Genomic DNA, 20213 nt, shown 5'->3' on the forward strand with positions numbered 1-20213 from the left:
CATTACAGTACAGTATAGAACCCTGATTGTGCATGACAAAAAAGTACATTTGGCAACAGTGGGCGCATAATTTAGTTTGTCTTTCCTGAACTCCTTCTCCACATTGAGTAACAGACAATAGTGTCTACGTATAACAACACCATTATGTGCTAAATGCTAATGCAACCTGATACTGTGTATTCAAAAACCTTTGGCCAGATGCATTTACAAGAATCTAAGCAGATCATTTTGTCAATGACAGTAACACATTAGAACGTCACTGAAATGAACAACACAGACGGCTGACTCATAGCATCAGGGTTGTAAAGTGTGTGATTCATTCTCTGCTTCAACAATTCCCTCATTGACACATCATTAATACGTTACACTTGTCTGGCCTCTTTGCCTCAGTGATGCAACTCTAGCACAACTGACTTACATTCTAAAATCCACATTTAAAGTAAGCAAAGAGCATTTAAAGTGAATTCAGAAATGTATTTCTAAATGCATTATACGTTTGAAGATAAAGGCTGAAAACATATGCAAAGGCTGTGAATTACATAATACTGTGCTTAATTTTTCACCATTTCACATTTCCTGGTTGAGTTTGGGCGTGATTAAAACAAGGCCCAGCAACGCCCCTTTCTCATTTTAACGAACATTAAGTGCCTTTACTTTTAGGTAACTAACTAGCGATGCCTACACCTCAACGGTATCTTCCATTCGGATAGCTTGCTGCCATGGCCACTTTAAGAGTGCCTCGTTGTTGGCTGTAAGTGTGCACACGTCACACAGAGAAGGAAGTGGACTGTGAAAATGTAAAATCTTTGTTGTAGAAGCAGTATTTAATTAACAGTTGACAGTTGAGTGGGGTCTGATTTCAACACAATGCCTACAGCGTTCGAGAATGGAGACTAGAGAATGACTTTATTTTTCATTTTATACATGTGGTATATTTTTTGACTCACGAATTAGGCAGGGCTGTTAACACTCTTCTGTATGGTGTCAAATTTAGAAGTTGTTTTTATTCTCACTTTACAGGGACTTTCAGCAAGAGATGCTTCAAATATGTATCATCTGGCCCCATAACATAGCATGCATGGTATTGATGTGGCAGTCCGTTTCCATTATCTATTTGGGAAAAACTCTCTTTTGGGAGGAGAAATGGGCATTGGAAGACTGCCACTCTGCTGCAACCTCTATACAACCTGACAAACAATGGGCCCCTTGTTGGGATTTCAATGTTCTTATGCTCTCTGGAAGACTACAAAACATCCTCAACCTCAATGAACTGCTGATGAACACATTGCTGATCGTTCAAAAACAACACAAATAATATGATTGTGTGATACAACATGTGTATCAAAATTTAGACAATAATTGGATGTTATTAAGAATTTTTCATGAAAGCTTTTTTCCCCCCACTGAATCTCAAATTAGTTTCATCATGAGACACAGTATATATGCAATTGCAAGCCAGGCTTTACTCATGCTGACACTCATTTCCAGCACATTAAGTATACCCATGGGAGCTGACAATGGGAATGGGCAGAAGGCCTGGGGGCATTTGCTTGTGGAAAGGAATTTGGCTTCGACATCTCCAGCATTTCATGCACACATGATCTCACAAGTAATGACTCAGTGCATCTTACAGTAAACTACTCAACATCCATGTCAGATCGCCTTCAAGTTTGCTTCTGTTTTCAAGGGCAAAAAGAAAATCAAGATTACTGATGGCAATGAATTATTCAGTTCTAGTTTGGTTTTCAAATGTAAACTGTAAAAAAAAAAAGTAAACATTCTGTCAAGTAGCCAAAAATGTGTTAACTGTTAATCTCATCAATTAAGGACTCAGTTAAGGCTTTGCAGACCACTTCCGGGCTGACACATTTGCCGTGAACATCACCCCTCAAAACAGGACAGACACAAGAGCAGGGACAAACCCGCCTAGGGTTAACACATGAATGTTCTTCTATGACCTTCTATGTCTGCCTTATCTACACTGTACAATAATGGAAAATTCTAACAGCTTCTGCTTTGTTCGCTTTTATACACTACAATCAACAACTGCCAGTTAAATACACATTTTATTTGCTTTACCTACTTTTCATCCAAAAGTGTAATTAGTAGGAAATGCCTCCTTCAAGTATGCTTACCTATTATGTCCTCATATGCATTCTCCTCTAAAGTGCTTTTGGAATTGGGTTGACTCTGCGTCTTTGTGGTTACTGTGCCATTCTCTGAGGGCGAAGAGGGGTGTGACGACAAAAGGCTTGTAGCATCCGCTGATTCACAAGGCTCTCTAAAGGAAAAGAAAGTACAATTAGGCTGAATAGGATGGTATCTATATGAGTACAGACAGCTGTAAATAGAAAACGATAATAAAGTCATCACAGAAGAAGGCATATAAACATTTAGTTTTACAAACTCAGCAAATTCCCCAGGAAAACCTTAATCAGCAAATCATAAATAAAAATAAAAAAAGTTTCCAAACGAAATCCCTAATTAGTGTCATGTGGATATTTACTTGTATTTCTGAGTATTCATTGCACATACTAGAAGTACAAATACACCATGGTTATGTTTTTTGGTGCATTAATGCTAGGATTTACATGATGGCACTGCTCGTGGCTTTTAAGCTTGGTCTGAAATTGCTCAAACCACAGGAATGTTCAACGCAGTCTAAGGGATAAACAATTGTCATCCCTATTTCATATTAGGGACAATCCGGAACAGCCCCACCCTCTCAACAGATGACATCCGATCACGAGAGTTTAAGTTAAAAATAAAGGGAACATTAGCCCACAGTTTCAAAAGTCCAGTCTCGGATTTCATAGGTAGTTACGGGATAAGCCGTGCTGCTTGTTTCAATTAAGATGAAAAAGTCAGTATTTTCAAATGAAGAGTAAGTGGGCATATGGGCAATTTGCAATTCCAAAGAACCAAGTAAACAGTCTGCAAATTCCAGACGAAACCACCAGTATGAAAGGTAAGATCTATAATAGCGGGGTTAGCCAAAAAGTCTTGCTAAAGATAAACAGCAGGAAGCCACTAGTTGCATTGTCCCTGTAAAGTCATTCTTCAACATTTTACACATCATAGAGAAAAATGTTGTTAGCCCTGCCAAATTTGAACAATTTAAAGAAAGAGCCAAATAAATACATTGAAGCTTAAAAATCATGAAGAATCACACCTTTTTTTCCTCTCTCTTTTAGATGAGGTGTCTGTCACCCACATACATTTACCTTTGACCTGAAAAAAGGATGCTGCTTCATTTACCATCGTTCTTATGTCTACACATTACTATATGTTTGAGCTGAGAAAACATGCTTAAGTCTCCGGTGGCTGGAATCCCACCGGGTTGTCACAGGGCTTTTCCACGCTGCGACAAGCAAGCGCTCTGAAGCGGGCATGGCAACGTATTTACGGGGTGTGGGAATCGTTAGCTAGCTAGCTAACCGTACATCCAAATGTCGCCAGATAACCACTGAAGTGGACAAATACACTCAATTTCTTTCAAAGGGGGGGGGGCAGAAATGTGGAATCCAGGTCTAGAAAGTAAAAAACCCTGAAACAGTTTGGCCTTACCACAAGTGCTTCTATTCAAAATGTGGAGACAAGCTTGTTTACCTGCCAGCTGAGTAGACACACCTGTGGCTAAAGTCTATCTGTGACAGGGTTTTTACTTTCTGGACCTGGATTCCCCTTCCCCAGTCGGGGAAGGGTGATTCATTGCCGAGCCAAAGTGTATGCACTGTTTAAGCCACGCCCAGAATGGTGAAAAACAGCTAAATACTCTGATATATCTGTATTTAGAAAAACGTCTCAGAATTTTCTTTACAGTGTTGTTGAGGACATACATGAGTGAGTAGGAGAGCAAATGTTAAAAAATCCTACTCTCACCTGTCCTGTGATGGGCTGGAGGTGCCGCCCACCAACTTCACCGTCCGTGTGGCGCTGGGTGCAGGCGTTGAAGGCAGGGGTGGGGGAGACTCGCAGTCTGGAGGTAGTCCATTCACTGACAATGTGCCCTTCTGCTCACGTTTGGACTCATACTCAAAAGTTCGCTTGGGTTTAGGGAGGGGGTTGATGGGAGGTCCACCTGATGTCTGTTGACTGGCTGGTTCCGGGCTCACGGACCTGACTGAAGCCACACTGAACCTTTGCCTGTGTTTTGTGAACTTATCAGGCACCAAAAGAGATTCTGGTTCCGTGGCTATAGAGCAAATACTACTGCGCTTGCTGGTGCATGTGCTGTCAAAGTCCTCACCAATCACAAAAGATTTTTGTCTTGTCTTGTCTGAAGCGTAGCAATTACTCAGATAACGAGGTGGAGATGGGCTAGGATTCTCCTTGAGGGCTTGTTCTATCTTTTGTATCCTGTTGAGGACCGCCGAGGTCTCCTTACGAGCAGACAGGGAGCGTACAAATGCCCCAGATGACTCAATCTTACTTATCCGTTTCTGGAAGCGACCTAAGCCGTCTTTGTCGGAAGCTCCTTCCTCTTCCTCCGTTTCTGTGTAGGAGCATTCTGAGAAAGCTGTGCTCATCCTGCGAATCCCCTTAAAGTCAAATGCTTTCTCGCTACAGGGAGAAGAGAGCAAACTTGGGCAGCCCTCACTGCCTCCGATGCGCTCTCGTCCTGGCCTCTTATCCAGACACAAGCTCATCCTAGGCAAAGAAACCCTCCTGCACTCCCATTGTGAGATCTTTTTGCGGACACCCGTTACTTGCCTGTTGACAGAAAGGGAGCGCTTGTGGCCTTGGTTAGAGAGAGATCCAAGTGAAAGTGTACTCCTACTCAGGGGTCTACCATTAAGTCCCTCCGATGGAGGGACGCCCCCTTGGTTCTCTTTTTGCTCCTGGGCGTCTTGACTTTCACAATACTCCTTAGCTTGAGGCTTATAGATAGAGAGACGGTTGTCCAGGCAGCTGATGCTTTTCGACTTTGTGAGACGGTGTTGTGACTCAATATCACCTGTGAGAGACGGTCCACTGCCAAAGCTTGTGGTCTTGCTGTTCCAGCCAACATGTGCCAAAAAGCGTCCGTCTGTCCTGAGGTACTTGCTCTGTTTCTGATCGTTTTTCCCGTCACCAAGGAGAGGTGGCTCACTCGGACCCTGGCCACCGGACAGAGCAGGGCAGGGAGATGCAGACTGGCACCTAAAAAGAGATAAGGAATCAGCAATGCAAGTAATTAAATGTTTATTCAGCAGGGTGGCAAACACTTTGCATAGCCTAGGCAAGGTACACTGCAAAAACTAAAATCTTACGTAAGATATCATTTCTTAAATTTAACCTAAATTTGCTTATTTTGATTTGACAAGTTATTTTTTACTTATAATGAAATTGTCAGGCAAGATCAATGTGTTTATTTTAAGATACTTATTACTTAATTATCTTATTTGATCAAGAAGTCTTGGCATTGAACGTTAACAGCCAGTTGTAAGTACTGTGAGGATTAAAACAAACATTTCCCACATTTTAAGATGACAACTAACCAACATCAAAGGCCCTCAACTGGGGTTTCATAAGTTTTCTTATTTGAAGATTTTGCATGCAAGTATGAAAACAGATGAATGCAATATGGTTCATTTTGTTATATTTACTAAGCTCATTTTTCCTTTTCTCAGTACCAGCTTAGTGGTCTAGTGGTAGAGTGCCAACCCTTGGACTTGGAAGTTGTGTGTTCAATTCCTGACTGGGTCATGACAAACAAAATGGGACCTGTTACCTCCCTGCTTGACACTCAGGCTGTTATCCAAGTGTTACAAAAAAAACAACTCATGTATTTTAAGAAAATTGTTCTATTTACTACAGTTTGAAAAAAGTCAACATTACTTGTTTTTAGTCTGAAAATACTATTTTCAAGACTGTAGTGGTTGATATGGGCCTAGTATTTTTTTTCTTATTTTTCAAAATTTTACAGGTAAATTTAAGTTTAATTTTCTTGTTCTGTTGGCAGATAATTTTGCTTATTTTAAATAATAATTTTCTTATTTTACTATATTTTTTTCTTAAAATTTCTACTGTCCTTTTTACAGTGTAGTCTTCCTCCCATCCACTTCAAGAAACAATCAAGGACACAGAAAACGTTTTTCAGAGTCAAGAGCTTTTTGTCGTCTCTGGAGAGCCTACCCATCTATCGAGTGAGATTATACAACAATATGTTTTATGATTGCCTATTTCTGAAAATGTGTCTGTGAGCAAGCCATTCTGAGTTTTGCCAGAGTGTGACGCAACAGTGTGGCTAATTGAATACCACTCTCCTACACCTAGCTCTGACTTGGCAGCTAAGCTGAGCAATGATCCACCACATTTAAGAGACAGCTGGAACAACTGAAACACGATGTCAAATGGACAACTGCCAACTGCCAACTACCAAACAACTAAGAGAAAAAAGCCATTCCCCACCATTTTTGCACAAACTGTGTCCTAATATAGGGACAGCATATCTGGGAGGCTGCATTTGAAGTCCAATAATGTTTTTCCCCAAATCAAAGACTCCCTAAATGCAGCCCACAAATACAGTTTTCTCCATTTTTATTCTATATTTTTATCTTTTGTAGGATGCAAAACATGGAAACGTCTCCCAGGCTACACACACCCATTTAACAAAGAATGGCAGCTTTTAGAGGAGCTTCCGAAGGCGCGTAGGCCGGGTCCTCCAAAGGGCGGAGCTCCTGAATTGGGTCACAACCAGTGACGTGTAAAACCCCTTCACCTGTTGTGTTCATCCACAACTACATTTAAAGACTTCCTCTGGAGAAAATTGGTTTTGTAGTTTGAGTTATGCTGGTAACAACAGTCAATAAAAATACAAGCAGGTAATCAATCACAGATGTTGAAGAAGTCATATCAATTCAGACAGTGTCAGACAAATCAGACATTTTCAATTAATTTCCAATATTGTTCGCCACCTTTCTAAAATATTCACAGCAAAAAAATTCAGTATCTTGCATGAATGTGAAATTCTGGGCAAAATAAATCTCCCCTGCATTACAATGCCAACATATGTTTATCCAGATCTCAATATATCAAAAGATCTCACACAGTAAACTATGTAAAGATTTCATCATATGTATAAGTGTGTTTTACCTGTAAGTGTCTTCTCAATCCTCTCCTGTCCAAAGCTGAGTGATCTTTGTCGTTAAATGATACTAGATGCTTATCCCAAAGCTGCCTGGACCAGTTTCGCGCAATGCGTCATTTTAGGTTTCTTCAGAAAGGCAAACTTTGCCTGTAGACAACAGCCTTACCTCACACACCGTACAACTCATAAAGGTTGAGTAAACTTACCATGACTTGGAAGCTGGGTTAGTGCAGCGTTATGAGATCTGATGTCACAGCTTTGGTTAGAATAACAAGCAACGTGGGAGGAGGAGGCTGGGAGCTGTGGGACTGCGATCCAACAATGCAGGTTGGGACAAATCTCTCCTCACACTTGCCTGCCCTTCCCTGGTTTCGATACTCATGCTCCAGGGTGGGAGACTTTTAGGACCCATTGAAACCTGCTTGCTGCTAGGATGAGGACTTCTTACACAATGAACTTATAAAAAATACCTTGTCAGACTAAATCAATGGAAAATAATCTATAGCTTGCTCGATTATTTATTCTCAAGAAAATACAAGAAGACATATATAACAAATTCATTTGATGAAGAAAGCCATCAGATCCAACAGAAGACATGTTGCATTAGAGCCAAAGGGGGATAAAAGAATGTATTCCAAACTAAGTTGGACTTGGTTCTTGGAAATGTTCCAAACTAAATGACCAAATCACATATCTACCATGGGAAGCAACAGAGAAGTACATAGTAAATATTAATTGGAATGTTTTAGAAGTAACCCAACACAAAGACTCACTAGCATCTTGTTGATTATTAACTTATTCACAACTGAAGTTTACCTTGTGGGATGTTTAGCTTGACATACTCTCATTTCACCTTTAGAGTTGTGTCCCAGCAACACAGATACTGCCTGACTGTCTGCTGACATCATCTTAAAGGCATTAAAGAAAATATTAGCACAAGAAATTGTCTTGTGATATCAATTCATCCATTTTCTATACTGTTTATCTTTACTAGGGTCACACGCAGAATACTAAAAATAAGTCCACTTTAGTCACTGTCTTCATATATTATTCACTTCTGTAGTAAAAAAAAAAAAAAGTTCACATTAGGCTATAAGGCTGCCCTAATAACTTCCTCAGTGCACAGCAGAATGTTCTCAAAAGCTCAATTTATACTATAAACAATCAATTCATATCAATGAGTTGGCCTGACTACAGTATTACATTTAAAACAATCCAAATATATGAACATAAATTATTATTTTTTTCATTTACATACCCTGCCTTAAAATGGCTGAGCTGTCACAACGTGCTGTATTTGCTGTATAAAATTTGCAGAAGTCCATATGAAAGGAATGTTTCACTTTAAACACGTAACTGAACTGAATAATTGAATAAGGCACTGTGAATCTACCTATTTAAGATTTTGATCAGGAAATGTGTGGCTAATGTTCTCTCATGGGATATGCAGTATAGCCTACATGCACTTGTAAACCACATTGCTCAAATGCGAAGCAAAGCTAAAATGCACGATATGAGTGCATAGACATTTAGCAACCACATCCTATACAGTCCCATATAATTACAATGCGTGTGGTTAGCCACCTCAAGTGGGCCAATCTTATCATGCAAGTACAGTGGAAACTCTCAGGTCAATTGAGGTTACGTCAACCATAATTTTCAGGAAACATATGCCTTTGAAGTTGCATAAAACTTTGGAGTTCCTTCCACCGTCAATCCTAACATCATTTGAGAGATATTCTTCACTTGACCTTAGTTCAACAAGAATCAAAGAAGTATATCCGTGCAGTATGCTCATTTCCCTTTTTAATTTGGCTTTTTGAGAGCTTACTTCTTTTTTTTTAGCAACACTAAATCCAAAAGAAGGAAGGACAAAGGGTGTTTAGACAAACATACCCTAAGTTACATTAAGGACAGCCGCACACCAAGCAAAAAGACCACCTAACCGTGAGTCATGAGCTGCCAACCATCAGCCAATAGTGCCATTAAAAAAAAAAACACATTGATGCAGATGTAATAGCCAATCAAAAATGCCATGTCGTATCACATGAGCATTCACAATAAAAAATAATGTTACCGGGTATGATCCAGCTGGCCACCTCAAAGTCTTACCAATAAAGTATATACAGTATATATTGTAAATATTCTGTTAATGTTAATTAACTACATTTATAATTTCATCTGTACCTGTGACTAAAAAGTGAAGCACCTAATATATGAGCGCAGTCAATTATAATGGGTGATCACTGCCAAGAGCCTCTCAACTATCCACACTTTATCCTCTATTTCTTGCTTGTTTCCGCTTTGACTCACATTATAATTAAATTGGATGACGTCCCACGTCCCAAGGTATTTTTGCCCAGCCTTAAAGAGTCTTCCTCATTTAGACACAACAGGTTAAAAAGTTCATGAAAATATTGTCTTGCGCGTCTGACCCAGACTCAAACTCACAGCTTCAGCACAATATAAAAGTGGGCTACCAAGAAAGTTAAACCCTCAAGCATGAGCATAGACTACAGGCATGTTTAATAGCCAAAACATACTGAAGAACACTGCTTTCACTGTAAGGTCAGTACCACCATTTTTTTTTTCTTAAACCAAAAATCAGCCAGTACTCAAGCTGGTATGATTGTTGATGGATTACATTTCACAGTTGTAGCCACCACTGTAACTTTATCTTTCTGTTTGAAAGAGTTTAAGAGTGTAAAGAAAACGCATGACAGGATGACGGACCAGCTAGGCAAGATATCCCATATCATTCCTGAAGCTCGTTTCGCTCATTAGCTCACAACATGCTGCAGCTCGCTACTGTTAATAGTTGGATGGGGCCCTTGTCCAGGATCCAGGGACATACAGTACTTGCAAAAGCTTTGGAAGTTGTTGTTTTTTTAACATGATTGACATTTGTTGCCCTTTATTTCCCAGGAGTAAAAACAAATACTCATTACATCCCAAGAAGCAGTTACATAGTTTAGAAATCAGGAGACATGACTGTAAGTGGGGTCACTAACCTGTCAGGGGGGTCCTGTGGAGCTTTACCCCCTCCTGCATGAGGCACAGCCTTTGGACTCTTGTTGGCAGTCATGCTTGCCTGCAAACCGCCCACTCACCTAGTGGACAAACGCAAGCATGTTCAGCATCTTCATCAATTTTACAGTCGATTTATAGACAAAAATATAAATCATTGTGAACTCATTTGCTCCCAAAAACGTATAAATGTGTTCTATTTGTAATATTACGATGTTCCCAAAGACACATTAATACGTTTTTTATGGGGGTTTTTAATACTAGAGCATACAGAAGGCTTTTATGCAGCCTCTGAACTAAAGAGAATGGTTGAAGAAATGGTAGTTATTACAAAAACTACCAGCAGGTGGCAGCAGAGTATAAGAGATCAACAAGGGCCATGTGGAAAAAAAGCTAATTTACCCACAGTTTGAAACAGATTTGTGAATAATGATGAAACTTAACTATATTCAAATGCTAATTGCTGTAAAACGTAAACATATAGAAATATCCTCTTTTTCCCTGATAAAAGAAGAGACTCTAATCTTTCTTTCTTTAGATTCTGGTAGGTTCCAGGTTTTTATAGCAATAGAACACAATGTTCTGTGGGTCTTGCAAAATCTGTCAAAATCCAGTAAAACAGCTGGGAGCAAAGAGGGTTGCTTCAGTGAAAATGGCTGGAAGTGAATGAGTTAAATGCCAATTTAACAATGATTTTTACTGGCAAACGCATACGTTCAAACGTATTTCAAATTCAATACGTTCATACGTATTTGGAAGTACGCTTGAACAAGTGTGTTTAATCGTATTTATACGTTTGTATGTATTTGCAGTACTTTTTTCCCATAATACCATGGGGTAGTTAAAGGAGGGGGTAAGTTATAAAATGTTTGTTATTTTAACATTTGGCCTCCTTTATACCAATATGTTTTAAAATTAAGTAAGTTAACATTTATTTGTAATTTTTATGATTTGTTATGTCTGCAAGTGAATATGGTACTGACTTGTGCATGCGCATACCCAAAATGTATTTAGCCTACAAGTATGTTCAAACGTATTTGCCAGTCAAACATCATTACTCCACATTTCAGTTCAACTGTTTTCATTGTTTAAAAATCTCAAATGACAAATGTACATATTTCCCCAGCTGTGATCAATTGAAGACATTATTATGCCAGATGCCATTTGCCAAGACTATTTAAAAAAAAAAAATCCATCACTGATAAAAGCTGAGCAGACAGTTGAGCTTTGATGGCTAAATCCCACCAGGTCACAGGTACATGTTGTGTGCTGTACGTTCATGCACTTCACAGGGAGAAATAAAAAACAGTTTCTCCGCCCTGCCTGTTTGCCCTCAGACAAGAGGCCATTACTCATGAAAATCACATTTCCCAAAGTACAAGTGACCCTTTGCAGAACGCTCATAGCAATTGCTGTGCAGAACAATGAGGTCAAATGGAGATCCTTAGAGATCAGACATGGAGGATGGGAGGGCGCTTGAGTAGCATGTCATGTTTACAGGAAGTTGTTGTATGAAGAAGCCAGCCAACCAGAAGTGTGGCTGAGTCCTATAGAGACAGATGAGAAGAGAGAGGGAGCATTCCTGCTGTCAGCTATTTCCTGTGACTGTGGACCGTGCTGCAGGGACGGCGCATGTATTCTGATTAGCTTCATGAGACAATGGATTTCATGCATGACACTTCAAAGGCTTTAAGAAAATGTGACATTAAATATTGAGATATGTGGGTTATATTTTCCTAATGAATAAGATGCTCACAAGGCGTATCTTGGTTTTTAACAAATATATAAAGATGACAAACTGCAGCAGCAAATTTCAATATCTGTCATACAGATATTGTTGATTATGCCTGCTCTCACTGTCACATACCTGACTTTTTTTCTTTTTTTTTTTTTTATCTGAACATTGCTTGAATGACTTTTTTATTTCATGTATTTATTTATTTTTAAAAGCTACAATCAGTGTGTCACATGGGGCCCATGATGGACTTTTCAGTGTAAACAACAAGGCGTTAGCCAACTGACTTCCTGAGCTGATAGCATCTCCCCTCGCAAAATCCTAGTGAGTAAACAACAAACCCCTGGAATACTATTGCGCTACTCCACAGAGTGTACATGTTATTTGAATAATTCATATTCTCATATGAACTAATGAACTTAACTACAAATGACACATTTAATCAGAAAGTGGAACATGTCAAGATTCTTACTGCTTACATACACAATGATACAAAAACAGTGGCGCCTTGACTGGTAAATTTAATTCATTCCGTTGGTAATACTCTCAATATGGGTCTGATGTCATCATAATATGTAGATCGATGAACAGGTTCACACCAACCTTCAACAACAACAAAATGATCATCCCAAAATTGCGAAATTGTGGAAAAGCCAAGGGAACCGGTTTTTAGAAAGACAAAAAGTCCAAATTAAAAAGGGCCACTTGGAAAAATCCCCCATTCATCATCACAATGACCTAGCAAAAACATTTCAGTTTTTTTTTCCCCAGGTCTTGCCATGCTCATGTCTACAAGTGCTGGAGAAGATAATGAGTTTTCCCTCAGCGAAAAGCTTTTACGGGAAAGAGGAGAACAACGATGTCTTTATGGCACAAACAGATATTGCATAGAAGAGCCCTTTGTGTTCAAAGTGTATGTCTTTGAAAGGGAGGGAAAAAATGTCTTATCAGCTTGGCTTATGCGCGCATGTAAGTGTGTATAAGACACAGACTTAATTAAGTTGAATGTCTTTCAAAAAAGGGCCAACGTGTCCTTGACCCTGTCACATTTGACAGATCATCTGATATGCAGTTCACCGCCCAACATGCAAGAATGTACTAATATTTGTCCAATCCATCAGGCTGCCGCAGCTACACTGAAACGTATCAAAGGCTGTTTTCACAGACTGGAAGAAACAAAAGAGCGATGAAAACACATCATCAACTGCACAAACAAACTCCATGAAAGGGCACAATGACTTTTCAACAATTTAATGATGATATGATATGTCAACATTTGGTTAATCAGGCATTTTATTTTCATCTTGGAAGGCAAACAGAAGGACACAGCGGCCTCTACAAAGGCTTAAAATATCTCAAATTCCCCTCACTTGTCTCTAGCTACTCTACTATTCAGGCTAATCTGGTCCAGAGTTTCTGCTGATCAGCAACCTGCCTTTTAAAAACCACAACGAAGCCGAGCGAGGGACGCCAAGAGTCAGTGGGAAAAGGAAGAATTAAAATGCTCAGCTATTTTCAGATCTAACTACGCACAAAGCCAGCTACGACATCAGCCCTCAAACTGATCCGCAACTTTAAGTGTCTTGGAGATAAGAATTGTTCGATGTGAACAGGGACAGTAGGAGAATGTTTTGACCATAAATGCTGGGTTAGTAGCATGCAGTGGAAGCGGGGCATTAGTCCAACAGCCATCCAGTGTTCGTGTTAAAGCATTTACAGTACACATCAACTTTGTATGACAGAAGGGTTATTCCGTTCATAGCCTCTGTCTCAAGAGGACGGTTTAAAGCTCTTGACAGCTTCTATAATGTCTACATGTCAAAGAGAAAACTGACTGTTGCATATAATCATACCTATATAATTACCCGCGTTGAACATATGCTTTGCCTTTTTATCTCCATTTTAGCTTTTACAGAGTAGTCATGGTGTATTTTGGTCATGGCGGCAGAGGGGAAAAAACCCTCTGAGTAACCTAGATATGAGCAAGCACAGCTGCAGAGGCAGGCATGTGGAAAACAGGCTTTTATCCATCTGTGCTGCAGGGGGGGGGGTCAAAGACTCTGTGTCATCTGACCTGGGAAACAGTCTTTGACTTTTCCAAGGACATTAAGTGGATAAGATGAATTTTTGTTGCTGTCTGGACGTCTGAGTTCATCTGGTCTACTCAAAAGAATGACATAAATTTTGTGACTGACATTTCTACATTATGTTGTTGGCTTGCAGTGTTTGTAATTGTGATGGGTTAAATCAGATAGAATTTGTGAGGGCAAGAGAGCTGTTTAGCCAACAGATATAACACATCATGAGCCTAATGGCATAATTGTCAATGTCATTGTTTACTTACTGTCACAATTTCAATAAAAATACAATTGCGATCTGACCTGCTAGCATAGGCTTCAGAAGCTTTGTTTTATTTTGGAATATCCACCTCTGGAAAATAAGAAATAAAAAAGGGGGGGAAAGCGTTCCCTTTGTTCGCTAACAAGTTGCCATAAGACTAGCAAACAGAAGCAGAGCAAAAGGAACCTCTGGCTACCGAGAGCATTTAGAAGTGACACTTTTATTTATTTATTTTTACTTTTAACTACTTGCACATTCCACAAAGCAAAACATCAAACTGATAACAGTGTCAGAGTAACACTCTAATACAAATAAGTCACGCTTCCAACCAGCCATGGCTAATGTCAGCTTGTTTACGGTGCTAATGCTAGCTTGGTATTGCTAGCGCTGCTATTTTGTTGAAGCTGGACGGCATTCTCCGTGACTAATTATCCCACCTATGCACTTTCATAATAGCATGGAGTGACGAATGGCCATGTTTGAGAATCATACTCATGCATGTCAGTGAGGGGCCCGCTGGTCAAAGACTCAAAGGGGGCCGCCGTGAGGCTACAATCAAATCTTGCTAACGGTTTGAAAAATGTAAACTCCAACATTAACAGAAAAATGAGAAGCACAAACAGTGGAACGTGACTTCAACAATGTTGAACCCACTTTTCTGTTGGTGCTATTAATTACACCAGGATGTAGTGACTCATGAGAGAATTATATTTTGTGTCCGTGATGCTAATGTAACACTGTTTCTTCTGCATTAAAGCGGGCATTGCACAAGAAGCAGAGCTGTACTGCAAAGCTCACATTTCACCAGTCATTATGAGTTCTAACCTCACCTGTGGTCAAGACCATTGGGAAGTGACCAAAAGAATGAGATTGTGGATCCAGCAGCTGACAGGAGTTTCCTCTGTGAGGTGGGTGGGCTTGCATTTAGACATCTGGAGGGAGGCTTGGAGTCGAGCTACTTTTGAGTTTCCATCCAGAGAATAACCGACGTGGTTTGGGCACCTAATTGGGATGCTTTCTTACACGGTGCTAATGCTCAGCTATAACATTTAACAAAGTTCCTGCTTGGTTAGACGGGCAAAGGGTTGCATTCCAGGAATTGAAACCGGTATCAAACATTGTATTAATACAACTCTTGTGTTTACTTTAGGCTTTAGTGACATTATACCCATGTTCCAAACTTGCTGAATTGCTCAAACTGTACATGGAATGTGGAACTGGCGATCATTTGCCATCCCTGTGAACATGAACAGTAAGCAAGTGCCAAAAGCCAAAGCCATCCTTCCAAATATCCCATTCCAAAGCCACCAATGTCAACCAGTGCTTGTGAAAAATCCACAAGATTCCTCATCAGCGCATGATGTCATATTTAGCTGCTACTTATTTTTGACATCAACCAACAAACAGAAAGGAAAAAACAAGGATTCTTTAAAAAGTAGTGTTGTGTTTAAAAGGCTCCTTTCCATGGAATTATTCGAAATTGAGTAAGTGTATTTATCAAATTAAAATCTGGCTCTGACTTGCATGAACAATGCAGTCTTGAGAGGGAATGCCTTGTTTTGTTTAGGGGGTTAAAGACACAACAATAAAGTCTGACCTTCCATTTAAGTGTTGTAAACAAGCAGCAGCACTTATCACCAAATCAGCAACTATTTCAAATATGTACAGTATTAGCACATTTAACAACCTAAAACTTAGTTATATTCTCACAAATGTTTCTGACAGTTGAACCTCCAAAGCCGAATGCTTCTGATTTAGTATTGCTTTATGATGATTTCTTGTGCAATACATTATTCCAACCGTTTCTGAAATTTTGGAATTGGCAAGTGCAATGAGTTGTTTCCAATTAGGTTTACCATTAACAAGTACTCCTAAAAATGTACTCACTCATACCTACCTTTTCTGTCTCAGAATTACACGTTAACACTGCTGACTGATTAACATTCGCTTTAGGGATGCACGATAATGCCATTTTCAACCGATACGATAAACCAATCATTTAGAAAGTGCCGATGTCGATAACCGATAAGCAAGCCGATAATTGTCTGCAAAATTAACTTGAATACAAATATACTTTCAAGTCCTACTATAAGTGTAACATGTACAAATACTGTACATTGAAACATGTGACACAAAATGACATAATAACAAGGATAAGCAGTAATTGGCTGTTGAAAATGAACACCAAATGATTATTTCCAGATTCAAGTCACTCACACACAAACACACACAGCAGCAGATGAAGGGAGTTTGGCATGCATTTGTGATCTCAGTCTGTTCAAATAAAATAAAAATAAACTGTGATCGTGGATTTGAGGTACCGGTCCAGCCCCTGTATGACAATTTATATTACAACAACAGCAATCTTTGTATTGTACAATAGCAACCGGTGCGTGAAGGTAAAAAGCCCAGTCAATGATGTCGCATCCAATCCTAACATGGCGACTTGCATTCCAATTAACCAGGGGGATTGCAGGTGTGCTGTTTTGACAAATACAGGACTAGACAAAAAGATGAAAACACCAGATATTTATTGAAACATATTATTTCAATTTCTATTTTTCCTAAACCACAACAAATCACATAGAAGTCGACCAGCGTCAGAGGTTCTACTGTAGTTTGTAGTTCTTCAATCAACAAAATAACAGTTAAGCTTCTATTGATCAACAACTATTTCAAACAAATACTAGTTACTGAGTCGAAGCTTTAAAGTGTGAAACTGCGCAGCACTAAAAAAGTGCTTCCATTTCCACATCAATATCCTCAAAAATCTGTACATGGTAGTATTGTGAGTTAAAAAGATGTCCTACATGATTTACAGGTATGCTTAGCTGGACACACAAGCCTCAGCCTAGGAAAGAGATCTTTTATTGTGATTTAGAATGAACAAGAGTCCCTTTCAGAGAAAATGGGGAAAGGCCAAATTCTCTCTTGAATTACTGAAAAGGAACCAGCAAAGAATCTCCTCAATAGATTTTGTTGTTAGTCCTGTCTAGTGAATATACACACAGGCAATTTCCTCAATAGAATAATGCAAGTGAAAGGAAAAGACCAATAATCCCCAAAGGAAGCAATTGTAAGTTCATTTTTGCCACAGCCATAGTCTTTAATTTAAACAAAACATGTCTGAAACTAGCGAGAGGTAATAAAGATTAGTTCAAAATAAATTTATCAGTAATTTTCTTGGTCAGTTTTATTGATAGTCACCGTGCTTACATAATTATTACATTCAAATGTACTTATGTTTATAAACAAAATGTGTTGCACTGTACTTTAAAGTTAAATACAACTAAAGCGTACATAAAAGTTTAAACAGGCAGAGGTCATGCTTTATTCTATTATGGGTAACATATTTTAAATGTAAATTGACATTTGTATTTCTAATTCAGTGATTCTTTCTTGCACCACTAGAGGGGGCCTGTGTGCCACAAATGGTACTCATACTACACTTTGAGAATCACTGTTGTGACTGCAAAGTGTAAACTACACAGAAAGAGAAATGCCACAATACATTAAGCTATAAAACACACTTAACATTAATGAAGAAAACCATCACGTGCATTTAAAAGAAAATAAGCAGTTTCTACTATCACAAATACTGCGATTGGCTGGCAACCAGTTCAGGGTGTACCCCGCCTACTGCCCGAAGCCAGCTGGGATAGGCTCCAGCACCCCCGCGACCCTAGTGAGGAAAAGCGGCCAAGAAAATGGATGGCTGGATGGACTATCACAAATAGTTGTGATGGAGACAAAACAGTGTGCTTCGCTCCACTTTATCTTGCATGAAAGTTCAGGGAAAAACAAACATTCCCATTTCCCATGATCCAAATTCCCCAAATAGTGACACACCGTCGCCTTCAATCACAAATAACTTTTTTGTAGAAGTGATTTTGATTTTTGAGAACTTGATTTTTTCCCCCCCTTTTAGGACAGACCTTTACTGATTACTTTTATTTATTTATTTTACATATAGGCTACTGTACTACTGCCTGGACTTTTGACTCCCTTAATGATAAGTAATTCTACCCACAATGTACACAACAGAGCTAAGAGATGCAATGTTTAGCCATTTAGCTCCCCATTCATCGTTAAACATGATGACCAAATATGGTCACGTGGAGACCACTTTTTAAAAACGCACCTTGAAACTTTTCACAACACCTCCACTAGAATGCTGCAACATATTTGTTGTAGCTAAAACGTGTTTTGAGCTAACGTGCAGCCTCGCGGGTCGTTTTGAACTTCGGCTTGAGAGTGTTGTGTTGTGTTTTTGTTTTGTTTTGTTGTTACCTCCGAGTGGTTCCTCGAGCGCATGGCGGCTGACATTTTGAGATGTTATTCCATTCAAGTTTGTCGGATACCTGTCCTTCCCAATAATGTCCCACTCATGTCTTTGCGAGTATAACTGACACACACACACAAAAAGGAGAGAGGAATGAAGCTCTCCAGCCTCCTCTTTAGAAGGCTGGACTTGTTGCCATGGAAACGGGTTGTTTGCCCCCACTTTTGTCGTGATTTGGCCCCAGCGTCTTCCTCCTCCTCTTCCTCCTGCAGGCATTCTCGCTCGCTCTCTCTCTTTCGCCTTGTTTATTGTCACGGTGGATGAATGGCAGATTTCGGATGAATATTCACCAGTGGACGGCTCGCACGAATCTACGGAATGTCACGAGGACTTTTCCCCACATCCACTCACAAAGAAAGTCTTTAAACACTCATTAATGGCATTTGAATTCAGAGATAACAGAGATACTTGTTTACCTTAAAAAATGGAAATCCCTTTGACCATTTAAAATATTTCGATGTATGAATACATTGAAATGTCATATCAGACTAAAGTCCATGTACTAGTACCTACGTTCTTTGTCTTTACTCAAAAGACAATTCATTACAATACTAAATCAACAGTGTCTTGCTGATCGTGTTTTTTTTCTACTATTAGTACAGACTAGTAGCATCAAAATTCTCAGTAGTAACATGTTGTCCTACTGGTATGACAAATATGACCTACTGGCTGTGCTACTGGTACAAAACATTACTAATAGTCACACACAGTCTCTCTACTAGTGCATTGTCACACTAGTTGAATTGTGTGACTAGTGAGTACAAAGAACATGCTAATGCTGCAACACTAGCCGTTTTGGTGTCTTTCTCAAAAGGGTGCAGATTATCTCTCCAACAACTAGTTGCATTATATTTGTGAAACTGTCATATTTTGTCAAGCTCAAGAGTGGCTATGAAGTACAGTACAGGGCCGCACTAAAAAAAAAATGTTGAATACACAATATGAAGTGTTCCTGTTGACAATCCATCAGACTGTCTTATAGTCCCCTTAGCCTCTCTGGGAGTTTTTATCACCTGACATAGTCGGGCAGAAAGGAAGTGACAAAATGCAGACATCCGTCATGGCAGCGTGTAACATCAAGTCAGCAGGAAGCCTCGCAACTTTGCTTTGCAGCGATTGTCCTTCCTGAACCCTTGGAATGTCCGCACACAAGAGACGGCGACTCCGCTCTGGGAAGCAGTTTGAGGCTGAGCATCTATTCCATATCCTTGATAGCCAGCCGAAGGTTCGTGTACTAGTAGTATGCTCTGTGTTCTCAATAGTAAGACAACTCAGCACACTAGTACAAGGACTGTCTTACAAGTAAGACTACTAGTAAACCCTATTCATTCTTAGTGTACATGTCTTACTCGTGAGGACAAAGTGTGTACTAGTATCTGAACCTTAAACTAGATGCCAAGGAAAAAATACTGGCTATATCCTTCATAAAGTTTTTCTTCTAGTGCGTACAAACATCATAGTCGTTAAAAAACAACAACTGCCACACTAATTGACAATTGCATGCTACTAGTACTTTTACTGACATCAAATTTTACTAGTTAACATTCAGTACTACATGTGTAGTACAAAAAGTTTTGCCTCACTGCTAACTTGGAGATGTGCCACTAGTATGCCAAAGTTGTTCTACTAGTAGTGTGCTAAAATGTCATACAGTAGTGGAAGGCAGTCATGGAAAATATGTTACTAGTAGTAAGACA

General features: G+C 39.4%; 1 protein-coding gene across 5 annotated transcripts in view; it reads right to left on the reverse strand.

The window, feature by feature from the left end:
• The window catches only part of dennd2b (DENN domain containing 2B), a 44155-nt gene that overhangs the window by 21748 nt on the left and 2194 nt on the right, over nucleotides 1-20213 (reverse strand). Inside the window, exons 1-5 of one of the 5 annotated variants that reach the window (XM_077563101.1) lie at nucleotides 18465-18612; nucleotides 10084-10182; nucleotides 4958-5142; nucleotides 3883-4880; nucleotides 2136-2281 (exon numbers count right to left, since the gene is read on the reverse strand). In XM_077563101.1, the coding sequence (XP_077419227.1) occupies nucleotides 2136-2281; nucleotides 3883-4880; nucleotides 4958-5142; nucleotides 10084-10123 (1369 nt within the window). In that variant the 5' untranslated portion in view covers nucleotides 10124-10182; nucleotides 18465-18612. Of the gene's footprint in view, nucleotides 1-2135; nucleotides 2282-3882; nucleotides 5143-7077; nucleotides 8623-10083; nucleotides 10183-18464; nucleotides 18613-20213 lie in introns of those variants that run through there. The other 4 variants (XM_077563103.1, XM_077563099.1, XM_077563104.1 and 1 more) reach the window with 4 other exon arrangements.

This window comes from Vanacampus margaritifer, chromosome 4 (genome assembly GCF_051991255.1).
Source record: "Vanacampus margaritifer isolate UIUO_Vmar chromosome 4, RoL_Vmar_1.0, whole genome shotgun sequence".
NCBI lineage: Eukaryota > Metazoa > Chordata > Actinopteri > Syngnathiformes > Syngnathidae > Vanacampus > Vanacampus margaritifer.